The sequence below is a fragment of the Asterias amurensis genome, chromosome 17 (assembly GCF_032118995.1).
Source record: "Asterias amurensis chromosome 17, ASM3211899v1".
Classification (NCBI taxonomy): domain Eukaryota; kingdom Metazoa; phylum Echinodermata; class Asteroidea; order Forcipulatida; family Asteriidae; genus Asterias; species Asterias amurensis.
The window spans coordinates 7,895,195-7,917,147 of record NC_092664.1 but is presented as its reverse complement, the minus strand read 5'-3'; the positions used below and the strand labels follow the sequence as shown (position 1 = coordinate 7,917,147).

The 21,953-nt window shown below is 39.6% G+C and overlaps 1 protein-coding gene across 1 annotated transcript; it reads right to left on the bottom strand.

The window, feature by feature from the left end:
- Positions 1 to 1,192: 1,192 nt before the first annotated feature.
- Positions 1,193 to 20,755, bottom strand: LOC139950094 (scavenger receptor cysteine-rich domain-containing protein DMBT1-like). The gene is made up of 15 exons (XM_071948723.1): positions 20,638 to 20,755; positions 18,431 to 18,748; positions 17,728 to 18,051; positions 17,024 to 17,365; positions 14,274 to 14,606; positions 12,813 to 13,151; positions 12,202 to 12,561; positions 10,565 to 10,894; positions 9,030 to 9,383; positions 7,338 to 7,697; positions 5,288 to 5,404; positions 4,492 to 4,598; positions 3,586 to 3,719; positions 2,019 to 2,087; positions 1,193 to 1,349 (listed from the first exon to the last, which is right to left on the bottom strand). Exons 1-15 carry the CDS (start codon positions 20,744 to 20,746, stop codon positions 1,343 to 1,345), a joined length of 3,603 nt encoding a protein of 1,200 aa, XP_071804824.1. The 5' UTR covers positions 20,747 to 20,755; the 3' UTR covers positions 1,193 to 1,342.
- Positions 20,756 to 21,953: the final 1,198 nt, after the last annotated feature.

Below are 21,953 nucleotides of genomic sequence, written 5' to 3'. Positions count from 1 at the left end.
GAGAAAGATTAAAGGGATGTTATTGGCCTTATGACAAGGGCACTAATGTAGAAGCGCATTGATACGGTTTATTGTGAAATGCGCTTTATAAGAACTGGTTATTATTGTGTTCGTGTTAGTGCAAACCTCTCTTAGTTATTCTTCCACCATGCAAAGTTTCAAATTTTTCAGACATTCAACCAGTGATCAGTCCATGGTAGAGTTTGATTTGCACAGTATTCCCCCAAATGCAAATGAGCTTAACGGGTGGTGGTCTCCTTAGTTTCTACCTCCTTGCTTACTTGACCAATAGGTCTAGTTTACTTACTAGTTTGCGCTATGATAGCTGTCTTCAAATGTCAATATGGTTAGTAAGACAGAAACCACTGGAGATCCTTCGAAGAAAAGAATAAAAATTACCTTTAAGTATTGGGTTATTCTTTAAAGACGACTTTCATCCTGCTGTTTTAAGAAAATTGGTAAGTGAAGCAGCAATACAAGTCCATGGTTATCAAACTTTCTTCAATGCACTTGGATACTGACACACATTTTTTGTTGGTATTGTACACATGTTCGATAACAGGAACAGTCCTCTGTCTTCAAGCTTAAAAAAAAAGTAAGCTTTCAGACCTGGAGTTTCATCTTTGAGAAGGTGTTTATTTACTAAAGGGTACTATTATTGGAAAATCTTTGATTTCTTTTAAAGGGGCACCATGGCCAAGGACAATGCCACAGGTTATAGCCTCTGGTGCCTCCATTTAATTCCAGATCTGAGCATGATTAAAAACTAGTAATCTTAATTCTTTGACAATATTACCAATCATGCATGAATCATTCATTTTTCAAATATAAGGAAACAGATTGAGAATAACCCTTTCCGTCAAAAGCAAAATTTTAGTTGGAAGCCAACAGAAAATACAACAAAATGAGATTTAATACCATCTGACTGGCACCCCAAACTTTTTGACAAAATAGGGGACTTTCATTATAGGGTTCTAGATAACGCCAGCTGTTTATAAACTATCCAGGGGAAAACAGGTCCAGATTCTGTTCTAGTCAATTTTCCTTCGTTCAAAAGAATTTCTTTTATGTCAACAGTGATAACTATTTTCGCTGTAACAAGCAATTTGACTCAAGTTTCCAGTTGATCCGAGTCTGAGAATACTAGTGTGTAAAAATAAAACAAATAAAACTATCAAACACTCACCCCAAGCAACAAGACAGGACAGAATTATATCTAGGTTTGTTAACACAGATGATGCCTTCAATGTGCGGTAAATGTCCCTCGCTTCGATAGTTGTCCAGATCATAGTTGTTAGAGTAAGGTAGTGAAGCAATGCACTGACCATTGTACAGGTAGGCTCTAGCTCCTTAAAAGGGTAGAGTTAAAAAGAGAAAGCATTTTAAAATTACTTGAAAAAATGAATCACGCAAGCACAATGAGATCAGGGCCCAATTTCATAGCGCTGCTTAACGGTACGCAAATTTGCGTGCTTACTGTAGCAGAAAAATTTGCTTAAGCCATAGCGTATTTCACAGGTTAGCAGAAAAATAAGGCGGCCATACTGCGTGTTTACCGTGGATTTGCATTGTGACGTCTTTTATTTTCGTGCGGTAAGCACCGGAAGGTATATAGCATGCCTTTTTGTGTGCTTACGGTTCCCGCTATGAAATAGAAATTGCACAGTAAGCACAAAATCGGCCACTAAGCAGCGCTATGAAATTGGGCCCTGGATTTATTAATTTTTGTTATTACATCTTTCTAGAAATGAAACCAAGGAATGCTCAATGGTGTCTTGCACTATGACCTGTAGGGCTGATAATACCAGTGAAAAGACGAAACCTCAGTGTCAGTTTTAGATGTAGGAGACCAAAATCCATCAGTAAGGAAAACCCAAGCTATATGCCAGAGTTTGAATTCGGTGCTATTAACCGCCCGGTCACGACACTTCCACAGTATTTCTTTCATGTTTGGAATATTTCTTTCATGTTTGTAACAAAAACTTGCCTTATAAATACCTCCAAGAAATATACCATACCAGGCAATAACAGAGAGGCTGAGGTTACCAGAAATATGATGAGCTTTTCCGCTTGTATTCCATAGTATCCTGCAGCAACAAGAAAATGGTAACTTTATTCACAGACATTTGTTTGAATTTTGTTGTAGAGGCCATCTGGATTTGAACTGTGATCTTATAAAAGGTCTTAGATTAGTTAAAGGGTGTCTTAAGCCTGGTTCATACTTCCTTTGAATGCGAATGGGATACGAATGTTGACGTCACAAATTTGCAACGAATAATTCGCAGCATTTGAGTTCTGCTCAACTCTCTTGTGAATATTGCAGCGAAAACTCACGTCAAATTTCCATCGCATTCGCAGGAAGTATAATTCAGGCTTAAGAGAGTACTTTGGTAACACCATGTGAACATCTCTTCTTGTTTTGTTTGAGTTGTGCTGGTTCTGAAAAGAACCGGTGGAAGAGAATATTCACATGATGTTATCGCAAACCTCTCTTAGTTATACTTCGAACATGCAAAGTTTCAAATCATATTTAGTTTAAGGGTGAATGGCTTCTGACTGGCACCCTAACAAAATAGGGAAGCCGCCAATATTACGGCTAGATAGCTCAGTTTGTAGAGTGTTGACACGTTAATCTAGGAGTTCAAATCCTCTTCAAGTTTCTTTGTTCAACCAAAACATTCAAACAAAATTAACCCACTCAAATTTTCCCTCTGGAGATTTCTTACTTGACAATTTTGTTTGAGTGATTTCTTATCATATGGAAGTCACAATTTTGGAATCATGGGTCGATAATGATGATTGAAAGTATCTAATTGTATAAGATAAGCGGAGGCAGTGGGAAACTTATTCCTCAATAGTTTTTGGAAAAGGGGGTTGCCTCTACGACAGCCCCTTCCCTTCCCTTGCAATTTACTGTTAAACCAGGAAGTAATCAGAGTTTTTTCCTACATAAATTCCTTTGTATTTAAAGATCATGGACACTATTGGTAATTATTAAAGACCAGTCTCCTCACTTGGTGTATCTCAACGTATGCTTCTTGTCACATGAAGTTGTGTGCTTTCAGATGCTTGATTTTGAGACATCAAATTCTAAATCTGAGGTATCAAAATCAAGTTCGCAGAAAATTACTTCTTTCTCGAAAACTACGTTACTTCAGAGGGAGCCAATCCTCATAATGTTTAATACTTTCAACCTCTCCCCATTACTCGTTACCAGGTAAGGTTTTATGCTAATAATTATTTTGGGCAATTACCATTAGTGTCCACTGCCTTTAATACATCACTTGGGGTGGATTTCACAAAGAGTTATGACTAGTCTTACCTCAAGTTAGGACCAGTTACTCTTCCTAACTTAGGACTATCCATGCAATTTGTATATCCCCTAGGACTAGTCCTAAGTTAGGACTAGTCCTAACTCTTTGTGAAATCGACCCCTGATGTGTTTTTAAAAAATCATCCTCCCCTCATCTACTGTTCTACACGAATCTACACCAGTGATTCAAACATTACTTTATGGACAGAAAAAAAGTTGCAGATAAAAGTCCAAAAGTTTTCATCCCTAAAAGGGAGGAGCTTGTTTCTTACCATGCAATGAGATTCACTACCAATGTGATTGTAAATGCTGCAACTGACACAACACAAGAAACTTGGGTGATGAAACCAAGTGATTTCTTCACTGGAGTGGTACTCGTGCCTGCTTCCTTGATCAGTAGAGTCGACTGCCGAAGAAAACATAACCATGGAATTCCTTCATGAAATTTGACAAACCTTGTGCTAAGCTAAATTAGACTAAAAGTTTCAAAACCAAGGGCCTTAAATAGTTAAGTTTTGAAAGCGGATACTGCAGCAGTAAAATGGCTACTATTGTAAAGAACACTCGGAGACAAAGCACAGCTATTGGAAAGGCAAGCTCCAGCTAATTGGGCTTGTCTTAAATGAAAAGATTCATGAAAAATAAATGGCAAAACAAGCTCACTACATTGACCATGGCCTTTTAAAAACCGTTGAAAAGTGGTGCGAGTGTGGTCTCTGATGGAATTTTGTCTACACTTCATACACCACTGACTTTTATACTGACCTCAAAACTCACCTTTTCCCATTTTAATATTCACTTTAAATACAAAATTATTTCAATGCACACTCTAATTCTTACTTTTAAACTAATCTCAAGTCATTTTACAACTCACTCACTTCCCTTATTACTTTTTTGATATTATATTAGTTAAAAACTCCTATTTTAAACCTCCCCTTTACTAACTTTACAACTCACTCCTTCAATACTAACTTTGAAACTCACCTAAAAAACACGGAACTACTTTATATGACTCATTCTTTTGATACCCTTTTTTGATTGACTTTCATGCCAACTGTCATTGTCATATTGACACTCACTTTGAAACTCACTCTCAGAAATCATTAAACTAATTGCCACAGTCACTGTTACCTAGAACACAAACATCCGATTATAGGTTGGCTAAACATGATACTCACTTCTTCCTCATCATCGGTAATAACTTCCCCACAACTCTTGTACGTACAGTTTCCCCAGCGAGGTGGATCAGTTGCTAAACATTCACAAACAGCTCTTGGTGAGCCAGCTGTGGATCAAGTGTTGAAAGGTAATTAATTGTTTAATCCAAATAAATGTCAACACTTTTAAGAGCCAATAAAGGATGATCTCAATATTTCAACTATTACCTTTTTATGGCCAAAAAAACATTGTAGATACCGGTTATTAACCATTGTACACTCAAAATTTGCATTTAGTAATAAATAACTCGAAAAAAAACCGGCTTATCTATTATAATGACCCCTACACGCCAGTGCAATATTCCCCTTATTGAATTTGATCACAGTTCTACAGCTTTGCAAACTGAGGGCGCTATCTTGAACATCAAATAGCCGCCACTGACGTCACAATTCCTTTGTCGCGCGGGTTTGTTGGACCCCTGCGTTTTTCAGAAACTTGGCTTGTAGCATTCTGGAAAAAAAAACATTTTTACCATGTTTTAACGTGAGGTAAGAGACTCGTTATATTTTTTTAATGTTTCCTATGGACTCCAGCTATTAGAAAACTGTAATATCTATATATTTGAGATCATCCTTTATTGGCTGTTTAACCTTAGCAACTTCCATAGAAGGTAACTGAATAAGGGTAGAGAAAATTGTAATTAAAAAAAGACAATTAATACAAGTTCTTTTCTGGAAATCCGCCCAAAAAGGAAGAGTTTTCAGAGGGTTCACTGATAATGGTAGAAGTTTTTCCAAACAAAACTTTGTGGCTGACCTTTCAGTGAGCTGACTGGACATCTCTCAAATGAACTGACAATTTCCCCAGCTGTTGCAGTAGGCCATGTCAGAATTCCAAAACCTGTAGCATTGCTTGTGACTGCTCCACAGACCCCTTTGTTAACAATAAATATAGAGTTAGAAATCTTGTGTTTAAGTCTGATGAGACCACATTCATAATTTTCATAACATCCCCACCCCAAAAAATTAAAAAACAAAAACCCGAAACAAAAGCAAAACCAAACCAAAACCAAAACAAAACCACAACAAAAACAAGTCAAGCGAGGAAGCAAGGAAGCAAGGAAGCGAGGAAACGAGCAAGCAAGGAAGCGAGGCAGTGAGCAAGCAAGGAAGCAAGGAAGCGAGACAGTATGGAAGCAAGGAAGCGAAGAAGCAAGCAAGGAAGCAAGAGAGCAAGCAAGCAAGCAAGCAAACAATGAGGAAGCGAGGAAGTGAGGATGCGAGGAAGCGAGCAAGCAAGGAAGCAACCGAGGAAGCAAGGAAGCAAGCAAGGAAGCAAGCAAGGAAGCAACCAAGGAAGCAAGGAAGCAAGCAAGGAAGCAAGCAAGGAAGCAAGAGAGCAAGCAAGCAAGCAAGCAAGCAATGAGGAAGCGAGGAAGTGAGGATGCGAGGAAGCGAGGAAACAAGAAAGCAAGGAGGCAAGCAAGGAAACAAGCAAGGAAGCAAGGGAGGAAGCAAGCAAGCGAGGAAGCAAGCAAGCAAGCAACGAGGAAGCGAGGAAGTGAGGATGCGAGGAAGCGAGCAAGCAAGGAAGCAAGGAAACAAGAAAGCAAGGAGGCAAGGAAGAGAGGAAGTGAGAAAGCAAGGAAGCAAGGAAACAAGCAATCATGCAAGCACGGAAGCAAGGAACCAAAAATACAAAACGAACAAACGAACAAAGGAACAACAGAACAAGCAAGAAGCGAACAAACAAACACATGTACAAAAACAAATAAACGAAGCGAACAAACAAACAAGGAAAAACAAACAAATGAACGAAAAATTGAACAAACGACCAAAAATGAACAATCGATCAAACGAACAAACTTACAAATGCACAAACACCCAAACACACAAACAAAAAACACTCCAATACCCCAACAACAAAACAGACAAGCAGATTAAACTAACTGACAAACAAACACACCAACACATAATAAACAAATAACCCACACATCTAAAGACAGCTTTTACAAAGAAACAAGCCTTTTCATAGACCACTCCCTACTTTTACCTTCAAGGCATGGGATGTGTTGATAACGCATGTATAAGAACTAAGTGCACTTTAGGGTGGCACGGTTGGCTCGTGCGTAAAGCCCTCGCCTCTCACAAAGGTGACCCCGGTTCGATTCCCGGTCGGGGCCATTATGTGAGTTGAGTTGTGCGTTGGTTCTCTGCTGTGCTCCCTCAGGAAAAAAATCAAACACTTTCGATCTTGGCTGTGCTCCGTGGTCATAATGGGTTGATGTGGCTGGCAGCTGAATAAGCCCTTGCATGCCTGCTTCTCGAACACGTTGTAGCCGCGTCCTTCGCAATTCAGCTCTAGCTGCGAGTAAGGACGATTAGCCCCCCAAATTATTATTATTATTATTATTATTATCAAAAAGAGAAGGGGTTCGCCCCAGGGTGTTCCAGGCTGTGGCTGCTGTTTGCGTCGTAGCACCTTGTAAAACCTTGGTGCTAAATAATTGGGTCTCAGAATTCATCACTGCAACAACCTATCTTTCTGAAAGTTTGTATAAAAACTTGATATCATCCTCCTCCTGCTCCTCCTGCTCCTGCTCCTGCTCCTCCTGCTCCTCCTCCTCCTGCTCCTCCTGCTCCTCCTGCTCCTCCTGCTCCTCCTGCTCCTCCTCCCCCTCCCCCTCCCCCTCCCCCTCCCCCTCATCCTCATCCTCATCCTCATCCTCATCCTCATCCTCATCATCATCATCATCATCATCATCATCATCATCATCACCATCATCATCATCATCATCATCATCATCATCATCATCATCATCATTATTATTATTATTATTATTATTATTATTATTTTTCACTCTTACCTTGTGATGAATTCACATGACTTAAGATGTTTTGAAGGTCCAGAGCCTGGGATACTTCCCCACAGGTTACACCAACCACCTCACCATGACTGCAGTTATCACTGGACCAGTCACTGTAGTAACACTGATCAATGCTAGTTTCATTTCCAATGCAAGTCACATTGTCCAGGAGAATCCGCCCCTGTCCCTGTCCGAAGTGAGCTCCCTGCCACGCTAGAGTTGCAGGAGGGTACTGAAGCTGGCGGCAGATGACACTAGACTCAAGCATGCTCCATCCTTTATTGCAAACTGCACCCCATTGGTCTTTGTAATACACCTCCAGTCTACCTTCATAAGGGCTGGTTCCGTTGACAAGTCGAACTGCAAAACATGAAACCATGACTAAACCAAGTAAAGACAACAAACATTCTCATAAATGCACAAACATTTGTTCTCTTTCATTATGAGTTTGCCAATCCTTTGTATTTTAGACTGAAGACTGACATTTGAAATTGAGAATCGTCAAGTGGACTCGATCAGATTCAACACTAAGGACTTGGACTCGAGAATATAGGACTCGGCTAAGTGACTGAATGCTACTCATTACAATATAGACAACAATGTTACTCACAAGGAAGCAAGGAAGCAAGGAAGGGAGGAAGCGAGCAAGCAAGCAACCAAGCAAGCAAACAAGCAAGCAAGCAAGCAAGTAAGCAAGCAAGGAAGCAAGGAAGGAAGGAAGCGAGGAAGCGAGGAAGCGAGCAAGCAAGGAAGCAAGCAAAGAAGGGAGAAAGTGAACAAGCAAGGAAGCGAGCAAGCAAGGAAGCAAGAGGACTCGGCTAAGTGACTGAATGCTACTCATTACAATAAAGACAACAATGTTACTCACAAGGAAGCAAGGAAGCGAAGAAGCATGGAAGCGAATGAAGCAAGTGGGGAAGCAAGCAAGCAACCAAGCAAGCGAGGAAGCGAGCAAGAGACCAAGCAATAATAATAATAATAATAATAATAACCCGTTGTTATATAGCGCTTTTCACACCCGGAGGGGGTCCCAAAGCGCTTCACATTATTACCCCTGGTCACTAGGACTTAAACCACTCCTAGACCATCTCAACTCCCTGGTGGGGAGTATGCAGTCTGTGCAACATTAATATGCGCTACTCGGCTAAACCAATCACAAGAACCACCTCTGCCCTCACAGGTACCCATTTAACCCTGGGCAAGCAAGGAAGCGAGGAAGCAAGGAAGCGAGGAAGGGATGAAACGAGGAAGCGAGGAAGCGACGAAGCGTGCAAGCAAGGAAGCTAGCAAGTGATCCACGGACCCAGTGGGCCAGAATGACAGCAAGCCAGCGAGCCAGCAAGCAAGCAAGCAGGCAAAAAAAAAAAAAACGAACAAACAAACAAGTGAAAAAACAAACAAGCAAAGAAGCGAACTAACAAACACATGTACAATAACGAATAAACAATAAACGAACAAGGAAAAACAAACAAATGAAAAAGCGAACAAGTGAACAAACGACCAAATAAACAATCGATCAAACGAACAAACTATCAAATGCAATAACACCTAAAAAAAAAACACTCCAAAAACCCAACAACAACAAAACACACAAGCAAATTAAACTTACTGACAAACAAACACACCAACACATATTCCCTGATTAATACCAAAAATACAATAGCAAACCTCAAACAAATCTTTGAAAATTACCTTGAGGGTACACTTCGCTTTTTTGGGAACAAGTCACTCCAAGATCAAATCTAGCTCCATTAAACATTCCTCGAACTGATCCATGGGTATTAAACCATCCCTGGTGGTCACACTTGTCGATACTTTCTTCGTTTCCTTGACATGAGAGGATCTTCAAGAGAACTGGTTCTACTCTAGAACCAAAATGACCACCCGGCCAGGCATTTAAAGCTGAGGGGTACCCAAGCTGTCGACAAACAATGTTGGCCATTTCAATGCTCCAGCTCTTGGAAACCAACACACCCCACTGGCCACCATAGAACAATTCCACTCTTCCTTCGTAAGGGAAGGAAGAATTGGCAAGACGAACTGGAACTGTACCAAGAAGAAGAAAGAATTAGCTACAAAGTATGAAATTACTGGTTATACTATAGATTGATTGCTTATTTTAAAATGTAACCTGACAACAGCCACAATGAAAACACAAACTATTACATTTAATAAAACTTACTTCAAAGAGAATTTTAAATTCTGCGCTGGAGTAGATTGTCAAATCCACCTTTTTTCATTGTACATTTTTAAAAAAAGTGGGAAAAAAAAGTGGAAATAAAAAATTGACCTGATCAATAAAAAAGCGGACATCCGTTTTAAAACGGAAATTTCACAGGCCTGACATACTGTTACTGTCTAAAATCGCATTCAAATTGACCCTTCACAAAACAAAGCTCGAGCCACGCGAGAGGAATTGTAAAGGGCATTTATTAATGGAAATTCATAAATACCCCAGACAGTTTCTCTACTCCTATTGGTGGAGAGCGCGTCACGTGGGGGTGTTTAAATCTTTGATAACGACCAGCTGGAGCTGTTTATAACAAGCGGAACGTGTCACGCGGAACGCAATTCATAGCTTTAGTAACGGCGTGTAATCTAAGTGCGCGTGCATAATTTAAGCACGCGTGCCTAATCTAAGCGCGCACGCATAATCTAAGCGCGCGCGCGTACATAAAACCCACGCACATCAAACAGATTCTTCACAAAGTTTTGGAAAAAAATCTTTCAAACCTCAAATTTTCAAGCGTTAAAGTGTCTATAACTGTATTTTTTTACATTTTTTAACAAAAGGGCATTTATGAATTGGAATAAAAAAGTAGTGACTCGTTCTTAAACGTCCGTTTAAAACCTTTCAAACCTCAAATTTTCAAGCGTTAAAGTGTCTATAACTGTATTTTTTTACATTTTTTAACAAAAGGGCATTTATGAATTGGAATAAAAGAGTAGTGACTCGTTCTTAAACGTCCGTTTAAAACCTTGCAAGGTCGTTGCGGTGCGATAAAGTCCCTCCACACGGCCACCGACCCTGCCGGCTTTAAACGTCCGTTGAAGAACTCGTCGCTACCCCTTTATTCCCTTAAGACTTGTCTTAAACAGGTGTTGAAAACCTTGCAGAGCGAAGGTAAGAGTTGCTTTAAACGGCCAGTTCAGACCTTGTTAACACTCTTTTATTCCCTTATTTAAAGTGAGTTTTACTGTGAGTTTGGTCAAGACAATATTCTCACCTGGTGGAGGGGTTTTGATGTCACAAGTCACCCCAGCGTCAAGATATTGACACAAGTCTGCACTTTTCAACCACTCGCTGTGGTTGCACTGTTCAATACTGGACTCACTCCCGTTGCACTGAACATTGTCAAGGAAAACAGGTAGAGCGGCTCTCCCAAATACAAGATGCTGCCAGGCCTGGCTGGCAGAAGGGTACCCAAGCTGTCTACATACAACATCTGCTGCACGAATGCTCCAAACCAAATTGCAGATTTTACCCCAACTGCATTTATAGAAGATTTCCACTCTACCTTCATTGGGTGTTTGTCCACCTGCAAGGCGTACGGCACCTGTTTTGAGATTGTGGGGGAAAAAATTGAAGAAAGCTGCTCTTTTAGCAGTCAACCCATGATCCTATCTGGTTGGTAACTCCTGCTGTAAACGATATGTAGGCTATATCCTGTTGGCAGAGCTTAGCTTCAACAAGAGTTTGGCTTCAAGGAACAGAGAATTAGTACTTGGCTTTCAAAAGACCGTCTCAAGTTGCACTAGAAATGTACTGTTTGTAGAGATACAAAGTTCAGTTTGTGTAAATAGCAGGTACAAATCTTAGTCAAACAAACAGATTTATCAAAATGACCGTACCAAATATACACAGAGCTTTATAATAACATATTCATAAATACCCCAGACAGTTTCTCTACTCCTATTGGCCTATTTATGGAGAGCGTGTCATGTGGGGCTGTTCAAACGGTTGATAATGACCAGTGTTTAGAACCGGCTGGCTTCCGCGTGTCAGGCGCACAAGATTTTCACGCGGAATGCAATTCATAGCTATTAGTAACAGCGCGTAATCTACTTCTAAGCGTGCGCGCGTACACACAACCCACGCGCAACAGACTCTTCACAAAGTTTTTGAAAAAATATTTCAAACCTCGAATTTTCAACTGTCAAAGTGTCTATAACTGTATTTTGTTACCTATTTTTTAACAAAATGGCGTTTATGAATGGGAATAAAAGAGTAGTGACTCGTTCTTACAGGGCCGTTTCAAACCTTGCAGGTTCGTTGCCGTGCGCTTAAGGCCCTCGCCTTCGGCTCGGGCCTTTATCACACAGCAATTCGACCCTGCCGGCTTTAAACGGCTCTGTAAGAACTCGTCGCTAACCTTTTTTCCCCTTATTCTATCTTGACAGGTAGCAATTAGGTCAAATCAGGTCATTTCGTCTTTCTTTGATACCGTTTGCAAACACTTAGCAAAATTAGAAACTGAAATGGTGTGAAAGTCTGACCCATTCAGTCAAACACAAGAGGTGTTCCGAACCATGCCTGAACACCTCAAAATCAACAACATTTTTGACATATGTATGGCTTCTGAATAGTGACTCATAAAAGGTAAATTGTACTAATTTACACAAAACTACATGCCATCATTGAAATCTGATCAGGCAGAATTTCAGAGAATGCGATCACTGGAGTTGATGAAACCTATGATTTACCAGCAAAACATCCTTTTGTTAAATTTAACAGCAAAAAAGTTATGAGGGAACTCTATAATTAACCACACATCTAGAGACAGCTTTTATAAAAGAAAGAAAGTTTTTCATAGACCGTCTCCGTACTTCTATCTTCAATTCATGAGTTCTTTTTCAATCTTACCTTGTGATGAATTCACATGACTTGAGATGTTTTGAAGGTCCAGAGCCTGGGATACTTCCCCACAGGTTACACCAACCACCTCATCATGACTGCAGTTATCACTGGACCAGTCACTGTAGTAACACTGATCAATGCTAGTTTCATTTCCAATGCATGTCACGTTGTCCAGAAGTATCCGCCCCTGTCCCTGTCCGAAGTGAGCTCCCTGCCACGCTAGAGTTGCAGGAGGGTACTGAAGCTGGCGGCAGATGACACTAGACTCAAGCATGCTCCATCCTTTATTGCAAACTGCACCCCATTGGTCTTTGTAATACACCTCCAGTCTGCCTTCATAAGGGCTGGTTCCGTTGACAAGGCGAACTGCAAAACATGAAACCATGACTCAACCAAGTAAAGACAACAAACATTCTCGCAAATGAACCAACATTTGCTCTCTTTCATTACGAGTTTTTCCATTCCTTTGTATTTTAGACTGAAGACCGACATTTGAAATTGAGAATCGACAAGTGGACTGGATCAGATTCAACACTGAGGACTTTGACTCGAGAATACAGGACTCTGCTATGAGACGGAAAGCTAATCATTAAAAGAAATACAACAATTTTACTCACTTTGTGAGGGTGAATTTAGTCCAATCCTCCTACTGCATGTCACTCCAACATCTCCGCTGTGCGTAAAAGTTTCACTCAGCCAGCCCTGGTGGTTGCACTGTATGATATTTGATTCACTTCCATTACAGCCCTCAACATTCAACCAAAGCAGCCCAGTGCCTCTCCCGAAGTGAGCCCTCCCCCAAGCATGCGTTGCAGAAGGGTAGCCCAACTGCCTACAGATGACATCCGCTTCTCGCAGTGTCCAGATATTACTGTAAATGGTTCCCCAATAGCATTTGTGGTATATCTCAACTCTACCTTCATCAGGGGTGTTCCCACCGACGAGTCGGACTGAAGCTATAATAAACGAAAAGTTACATTTACTAAAAGGTTTTCTTTCCAAGGAAAGTATGCATTTTGTAGCACATGGTGCTCGAGGGTGCTGTTTATTGCACATGATGTCATCATCGTTATTATTTCATGAAGCAAAGTATCAATTGTCATTTCATAGAATGAAACCACGTCCAAATTCCTTCGTATAATGACTATAGAGCAACAATTATTACCTGTGAAAATGTTTTTACTTCAACTTTCAGTTTGTGAAGTCATTTCTTTCGCAAAACTTGTCTTTCATGAACTTTGATGTGATGTCAGGATTGTAGGAATCAATTGTTTTGATTGTTAAATTATTAAACTTTGAAATCTGGTTGCTCTCTCCATCCAGACAACACTTGAGTCCCAGGGTCGAGTCCACAACTATTTTGTATTCTTTTATCTTAAAATCAATTCTGTACTCTGGTTGGCTGAAACACTGTCATGTGGGATGATCTAATATAGTCTAGTAATCGCGCGCGCGTGTTTGCGGGAACTAGTTCCCGAGCGGGCACTAGTCTTTGAAAATAGTGCCCGGTTACAGCGCCCTCTCTTGACTTGAATCGCGAACAGCAACTACAAAACTTCCTTTCTTTTCCAGATTTCTATTCTTATTTCACATTTAAGACCGAGCTGTGTTATAAAACACATATTGACTGGCATAATTCAGTAACTAGTGAACGTCTATTTCCCCTCGGGCCTGTGAATGACCAGAAGAGGGGCCTATTTCCCTTGGCCTTTGGCCTCAGGAAATAGGTCGCTCTTCTCTGGTCACTCAAAGTCCCTCGGGGGAATAGACGTACACTAGTTACCTCATTGCCAGTCAATATGTGTATAATAAGTGAATTCAATCACTGTGTAGCTTGCAAACCAGAAGAAAACTGCAAAAATGGGTACTTGCTATTTAGACCAGAAACACCAGGGGTAACCTTACTCTTTCGGGAGAAATGTTTTGGGTTCTGTTCTGCTGAAGTACATGGGACCAACAGCAATGTGGTGCAATGGTCTAGCTACGGAAAGGTTTTAGGAGTTAAATTTTCAAAATAACTTTACAATGCAGTTTTTACATTTCTAAAAACAATTCTAAATATTCAGTCAAATACTTACGTGGTAGTTGAGGTTCAACATTGCAGATAACTTCTAAATCACGATCATGTTTAAGCCCACGTGCGTTTTCAAACCACTCCCTACGGTCGCACTGATCAATGCTCGTTTCATCTCCATTGCATATCATGTGGGTCAAAAGTACTGGCCCTGTTCCCCGGCCGAAGTTACCTAAACTTGAGCCAATGTCAGCAGAGGGAAAGCCGAGCTGTCGACAGATTACATTGGCTTCTTTGAACTCCAAACCATTACTAGACAATGTACCCCAGAAGCATTTGTGAAAGATTTCCACACGCCCCTCATGAGGGCCTGCTCCATTGACCAGACGAACTGGAACTGTGAAATAGAATTTAAAGGCACTGTCCACGTTTGGTAGTTACTCACAATATATGTTAGCATAAAACCTTACTTGGTATAACGAGCAACAGAGAGCTTCTGATAGTATGAAACATTGTAAGAAACGACTACCTCTGAAGTAACATAGTTTTTGAGAAAGAGGTTATTTTTCACTGAAATAATAAAAGACTTCTGACCAGAAGCCTTTTATTCCTATCTGAAAGCACACTATTTTGAACAACAAGGATGTTTTTTCTTTAGACATTCTCTTGCAACTTTAGTATGAAACATTGTGAGAAACGACTCCCTCTGAAGTAACATAGTTTTTGAGAAGGAGGTTAATTATTTGTTGTTGAAATAATAAAAAACTTCTGGCCAGAAGCCTTTTATTCCTATCTGAAAGCACACTATTTTGTACAACAAGGGTGTTTTTTCCTTAGTCATTCTCGTGCAACTTCAACGACCAATTGAGCCCCAAATTTCCCAGGTTTGTTATTTTATGTAGATGTTGGGACACACCAAATGAGAAGACTGGTCTTTGACAATTACCAAACAGGTTTAGTGAGATCTGATCTATCACCATAGTGAGATCTGATCTATCACCATAGTGAGATCTGATCTATCACCATAGTGAGATCTGATCTATCACCATAGTGAGATCTGATCTATCACCATAGTGAGATCTGATCTATCACCATAGTGAGATCTGATCTATCACCATAGTGAGATCTGATCTATCACCATAGTGAGATCTGATCTATCACCATAGTGAGATCTGATCTAATCTATCACCACTTGTTAGTGGTGCAGTCAAATCATTCACATCAGTCTGCTTCAATAAACATAAACCTAACTGTAAAATTACATTGAATTGGACTTGGATTTGGCTATTAAAGGCAGTAGACACTATTGGTAATTACTCAAAATAATTTTTAGCATAAACACTTACTTGAACAAGCAATGGAGAGCTGTTGATAGTATAAAACATTGTGAGAAACGGCTCCCTCTGAAGCAACGTAGTTTTCAAGAAAGAAGTAATTTTCCAAAAATTTGATTTCGAGATCTCAGAATTAGATTTTGAGGTCTCAAAATCAAGCATCTGAAAGCACACAACTTCATGACAAGGGTCTTTCTTCCATTATTATCTCGCAACTTCGACGACCAATTGAGTTCAAATTTTCACAGGTTTGTTATTTTGTGCATTGAGATACACTAACTGTGAAGACTTGTCTTTGACAGTTACCAATAGTGTCCAGTGTCTTTTAAAGAAACATATAGTACATGGTGGCACTTGATTTTTTTCTGATAATATATTTATCAGTAACAATTGGTATCAATAAGAAAAAGCCAGCTTTAAAAGTCGCTTCATAAAATTTGTGAAGTATTTTACTCTTACTGATACAAGTTTCTTCTGGGAAACTGTGAAGGCTTTGTGAATGTCTTTTTTGTGTTTGTTGCATTTTGCTAATAAATACTTGATTCATTTAAAGGCAGTGGACACTATTGGTAATTGTCAAAGACTAGCCTTCACAGTTGGCGTATCTCAACATATGCATAAAATAACAAACCTGTGAAAATTTGAGCTCAATCGGTCAGTGGAGTTGCGAGATAATAATGAAAGAAAAAAACACCCTTGTTAGACGAAGCTTGTTGTGTGCATTTAGATGGTTGATTTCGAGACCTCAAGTTCTAAATCTGAGGTCTCAAAATCAAATTCAGGGAAAATTACTTCTTTCTCGGAAACTATGGCACTTCAGATGGAGCCGTTTCCCACAATGTTTTATACTACCAACCTCTCCCCATTACTCGTTACCAAGTAAGGTTTTATGCTAATAAATATTTTGAGTAACTACCAATAGTGTCCACTGCCTTTAAAGTGGAAACATTTCTCGGATCTATCGGTCCTGGTGTCAAGTTTATAGAATGTATGCATTGGTAAAAAAAAAAGTCATTGATATTCTAAGTTCTTACAGATCACTCTATTAAAATCAAATAAATAATGATGCCCAATTCCATGCAATATCAATGAGATCAAGTCAATGAGATGTATTAATTTTGGTTTTTACCCATAGCACTGTATACTCACTACTTTCCCGAGTCCTGTGAAAAAATATCACAGACATGTTACTCAGGTGGGATTCGAACCCACGATCCTTGCAATTCTAGAGCAGTGTCTTACCAACTAGACTACCGAGGTTGCCCGGCAGCTAGAGGCAGTTTGAATACTATGTCTTGGCAGCGGGTACCGCAACGATATAATAATAGATGTTAAATTTGCATCGGGGATAAAGAATATTAATGAAACATTGTGAGAAACGACTCCCTCTGAAGATAAGATGTAGACAAAACAAAGTTGGATTTAGCCGTAAGTTAGAGTTATATATTTTACAGTTAATTGAAAATTGATTTAAACTCACTTTTCTCAGTTTCTTCTATCATGAGATGTTTTTCGCCACACCTCACAGCAGCAACTCCTGCGTCAGAAAATGTTTGGCTCATCCACGAACTGTAACCACATTCTGCTATACTGGACTCGTTGCCATCACACGTTACATTACTCCAGAGAGTCAGTCTTTCACCCTGGCCAAAGTGAGAATTCTGCCAAGCCCGAGTGGCAGCGGGATAGCCTAGCTGTCGACAGATGACTTGAGCATCAGTCAAGTCCCAGTTATCCCCACAGATGGTGCCCCATATGTCTTCCTGGTACACCTCAACTCTCCCTTCGTATGGAGTTGATCCATTGACAAGCCTCACCAACACTGTTTCAAAAGTGTACAATACTTTAAGTGTTCGTGACAAAATAGTATTGAGATAGTGTCTTGTATATAAAAAGATACTTACAGAAGTGAGAGCTAGGATGAGTCAAAAGGCCACTTTCTCCTGGCATATTGGTTGGGGCGGGGGGGGGGGGGGGGGGGGGGGGGTTAAAGGTGAAGCCCCATAGAAGAAACTGCCTTAACAGATGAATCCACTTAGAGGGTTAGATCTGTGTGGGCAATGTGCTGACGAATGCATACAAATTCTGTACACTATGACAAGTTTTTTTCCATATAACAAATTTACACAACTCTGACAACTGACCCCTCTATGAGATATGTAGAGTAGCCTGTTTCCCACTTACCATTTGAGAGGAACGATGTTTCGCAAGTCACCCCAGCATCTTGGTCATGTTTGCAGTATTGATTGTTAAACCAACCATCATGATTACACTCAACTAAACTGGATTCGTTCCCATTGCAGGCAACTTGATTAAGGATGATTGGCAAGGATCCTTGGCCGAAGTGAGCAGCCGACCAGGCATGGGAAGCAGATGGGTAGCCAAGCTGTCGGCAGACAGTATCAGCTTCCTTGAGGCCCCAGATGGAGTCACAGATGGTTCCCCACTGGCACTTGAAGTACACCTCCACCCTGCCTTCGTGGGTAGTGGTTCCATTGACGAGTCGCACTAGAAACATAAATGTAGTTGACAATGCTCCATTTCAAAGCTCATTCAATAACACATTCATTTTGGCAGGTAACACAAAGCAATATTTATTTTGGTTTTTACCCATATACATGTACAACGATGTGTGTTAGTTAGCACTGTATACTCAGTACTTACCCGAGTTCTGTGAAAAGAAATCATTGATTAGAGTTTGACCTTATAAGGCCCTCATCAGCCCTTTAAAATCCTTCATTTTAAACAAAGAGCTAGGATGTAAAAGGATTTGCGAGGTAGGGTCTTCCCCCCCCCCCAAATTGCTTCTGTGTGAACATCTATATATTACATCACAGATCCCAATATTGTTCTCTATTTCAGAATTCTCATAAAGATTTAAACATACCTGCTGGCAGTACAGTAAGACCACACGACACTCCAATATCAAGTTGATGGTTGCAGGTGTGAACAAACCAGCCACTGTGATCGCACTGATCAATGCTTAATTCGTCCCCATGACAGCTCACACCACTTAGGAGTATGGGCCCTGTGCCTTTCCCAAATTTCCAGGACTGGGTAGCCAGAGGATACCCAAGTTGGCGACAGACCACGTTGGCATTTTTAATAGTCCACAAAGAGCTACATACTGTCCCCCAAAGACCCTGATAGTTCACCTCCAACCTTCCTTCGTATGGTGTCTGACCATTGACAAGGCGCACCTTAACTATACAGTTCCACAGAAAAAGAGGAAATAATGTTGTCAAGATGGAAGTCATTTGGAGCTGCAGAACCTTTTTAAGATAATGGGATGGTTAAAGATGCTATGTCAGATTTTGGCCCCAAACATTAAAAAATAGATTTATTTTGAGTGAATGGTATTTCAAAGAGTATCGGCCGCTCTAACGAAAAAATGTTTAACTTTTACTTTTAATGGTCAGGAACCATGACAAAAATTTAAAACGTTTCTTATAAAACACATAAGAATTGGTCACTCGATTATTTTGTCGGGATCCCAACAAAAACTAATTTTGAGCACTTTATTTCAGTGCTACTAATAATTGGCGGACGTTTTAGAGCAATGGCTCAAATGAAAGCTTGTAACTTTCTTGACACCCATCAAAATACCTATGAATTTTACATCAAAATGTTGGGGTCAAATCGGCCAAAAATCTGACATAGCATCTTTAAATCTGTTTGTCCAAAATACTCTAAAACTGATTTTGACCACTAGTCCATGAGTGAAAATTAGGACATCTATAATTTGTGATGGTATTATATCTGGTGCTGATACAAGTTTCTGACACAAAGTTTACTGACTAATATAATGTGCTCATTACTTTCCTTATTTTGATTTCCGCAATCAAAATAGGCCATTGAACAAAAACCGCAACCCTAACATTATCTGTGTTTTCACTTAAAATATGATCCTCTATTTGTAGGGCATGTCACTGAAAACTAGAACTAAGCTTAATCTCCTATAACTCAATGAAGCTAATTTAACTTATTGTTACTAAATCGTTATGAAGTAAACAACCACTGGTGACCAGTCTGACCATTCAAGAATAAACGTAATTTTCTCAATTCATGTAAAAAGCACACTTGACTTTCAGAAGCAAATCTTACAAACTTTACTATCATCACATGAAGACATCATTTCATCTTTCATATCCTTTCATATACTACAAAAATCAAAGACAAATCACTGAAAGAGACAGGTCAATAGCCAGCCATTTCTTGATGTTAGTATTAATTATAACACACCTCTTGCTTGTTCTGTATTCTGGCTGGCTGAAACACGGTCACGTGGGATGAACTAATATAGGTTAGTGATCGCGCGCGTGTTTTGCGGGAATAGTACCAGAGCAGGCAATAGTCTTTGAAGATTTTTCTGACGATGACGTCAGGTGAAATGGGTCAATAGATGAAGACAATTACAGTTACAGAGGAATTACTATCTTTGAAGGGTCATCCAGTTACTACCGGTTATTACCATTTTGGATCGCCCCACTCCATTGCAGAAGATTGCGTATGAGCAACCTCTTATTTTACCACTCATGGAAGATTGAAATTGAATGTATTCTAAACATTAAGGCTTACCTATAATACCATAAATAAATGGCCTTTTAGCTCAAGCTTAAAGGCACTGGACACAATTGGTATTTACTCAAAATAATTGTTAGCATAAAAACTTACTTGGTAACAAGCAATGGAGAGCTGCTGTTAGTATTTATAACACATTTTGAGAAACGGACTCCCTCTGAGTAACGCAGTTTTTGAGAAAGAAGAAAATAGTTTGATTTCGAGACCTCAGAATTAGATTTTGAGGTCCCAAAAACAAGCATCAGTAAGCACAAAACTTTGTGTTCCAAGGGTGTTTTTTTCCCCATTATTATCTTGCAACTTCAACAACCAACTAAATTAAAATGTTCACAGGTTTGTGATATTTCATGCATATGTTGAGATTTTGTGCATAATGTACTATGAGATACCCCAAGTGAGAAGACTGGTCTTTGACAATTACCAATAGTGTCCAGTGTCTTAAAGTTCTTTTTAGTGAGTGTTATTGGTCAACCACAGTTGCATTATTATCCCAAGGAAAGGTGAAAGACTTACCTCCTTCATTGCTGCCTGTAACCAAGATTCTGGAAAAGGTTGAAAATAAAATAAAACAGAAAATCAGAAGAGAAAGTTGCAACTTCGACTTGCAATGAAACCTCCACATTTGTCCAGCTTCAAGACCAATCCTTCACAGTTTCTTAATGACTACATATAAAGCATTCCAAATTGCAGTAATTTGTGTCCTGGTCAGTGCTGACACAAATATGGTTATAGTTTGAGCACTGTTTGAATGCGACAAAGAGTTGACCACTAATGCTGAAGTCACTTGGTCACTTGTCTTTATAGTTGCTAAAATGCACAAGGGGGCCAATTAATTATAAGGGGATTGATTTCACAAGCCTTTGGGGACATTTACCTTGGGGACATTTACCAAGAACATTAACACCCTTTCTTACCACTTGTTGCCAATTTAAAAAGTAGGGTTTGATTTGATTAGTTAAAGGGTCTATGTACTTTTTGTAGGACAAAAAGCACAATGTCTACAGATTTACACTAAACTTACACCGTTTGATCGATGAAGATAATGATGGTAGAAAGCTTCCCTGAAAATATTAGTTGCTGAGGTGCTGTAGTTTTTGAGAAATGAGTAAAACAATGTCTTGGAAATAATTTTCGTCTCAGTGATCATGAGACAAAAATTATTTTAACATGTAAAAACCTATTTTTATGACATTGTTTTACTCATTTCTCAAAAACTACAGCACCTCAGCAACTAATGTTTTAAGGTACGCTTTCTACTATCATTATCTTCAAACAGTGTAAGTTTCATGTAAATCTGTGGACATTGTGTTTTGGGTTAGAAAAAGTACCCAAATCCTTCCAAAATAAACAAGCCCCTTTGCAGCACTATTTCTATGCCACTCACTTGGATCATGTGCTTGGATACCCAGGTCAAAATTCCAGTTGAACCTAGTTAAACTGGGTTTAACTGGAACTAGTTGAAAACCAGTTGATAAACTAGTTAAACATATTGAAAACCAGTTGGTTTAATATGGAAAATGGACAGAAACCAACTGGTTTATAATTTCAACCTAGTTGAACACAGTTAAACCTAGTCCAAACCAGTTGGTTAGTATGGAAAATGGACGAGTTTGGTCACTATCCAGTTCAACCAGTTGACCCCAGTTAACTAGGTTCAACTGGAATTTTGACCTGGGTAAATTGAGGATAATTCGTGAAGGTTAAAGCAAATAATATTGTCTGCAAGTAAACAGCAAAATAGCTATGAAAAACATTTAAAGTAGTACACAACAATTTATTGAGTCTGGATTATAATGCCCAAGTCACTTGTTTATACAATTGTTAAAATG

What these genes read in the sequence shown, in the direction of transcription:
- LOC139950094 (XM_071948723.1), bottom strand. Translation starts at nt 20,746, where the DNA reads ATGTGGAGGTTTCATTGCAAGTCGAAGTTGCAACTTTCTCTTCTGATT. An exon ending in TGTTGAACCTCAACTACCAC is followed by an intron (nt 13,152 to 14,273) that starts GTAAGTATTTGA and finishes CGTTTATTATAG; the next exon opens with CTTCAGTCCGACTCGTCGGT. An exon ending in TCCAGTCAGCTCACTGAAAG is followed by an intron (nt 4,599 to 5,287) that starts GTCAGCCACAAA and finishes CTTGATCCACAG; the next exon opens with CTGGCTCACCAAGAGCTGTT.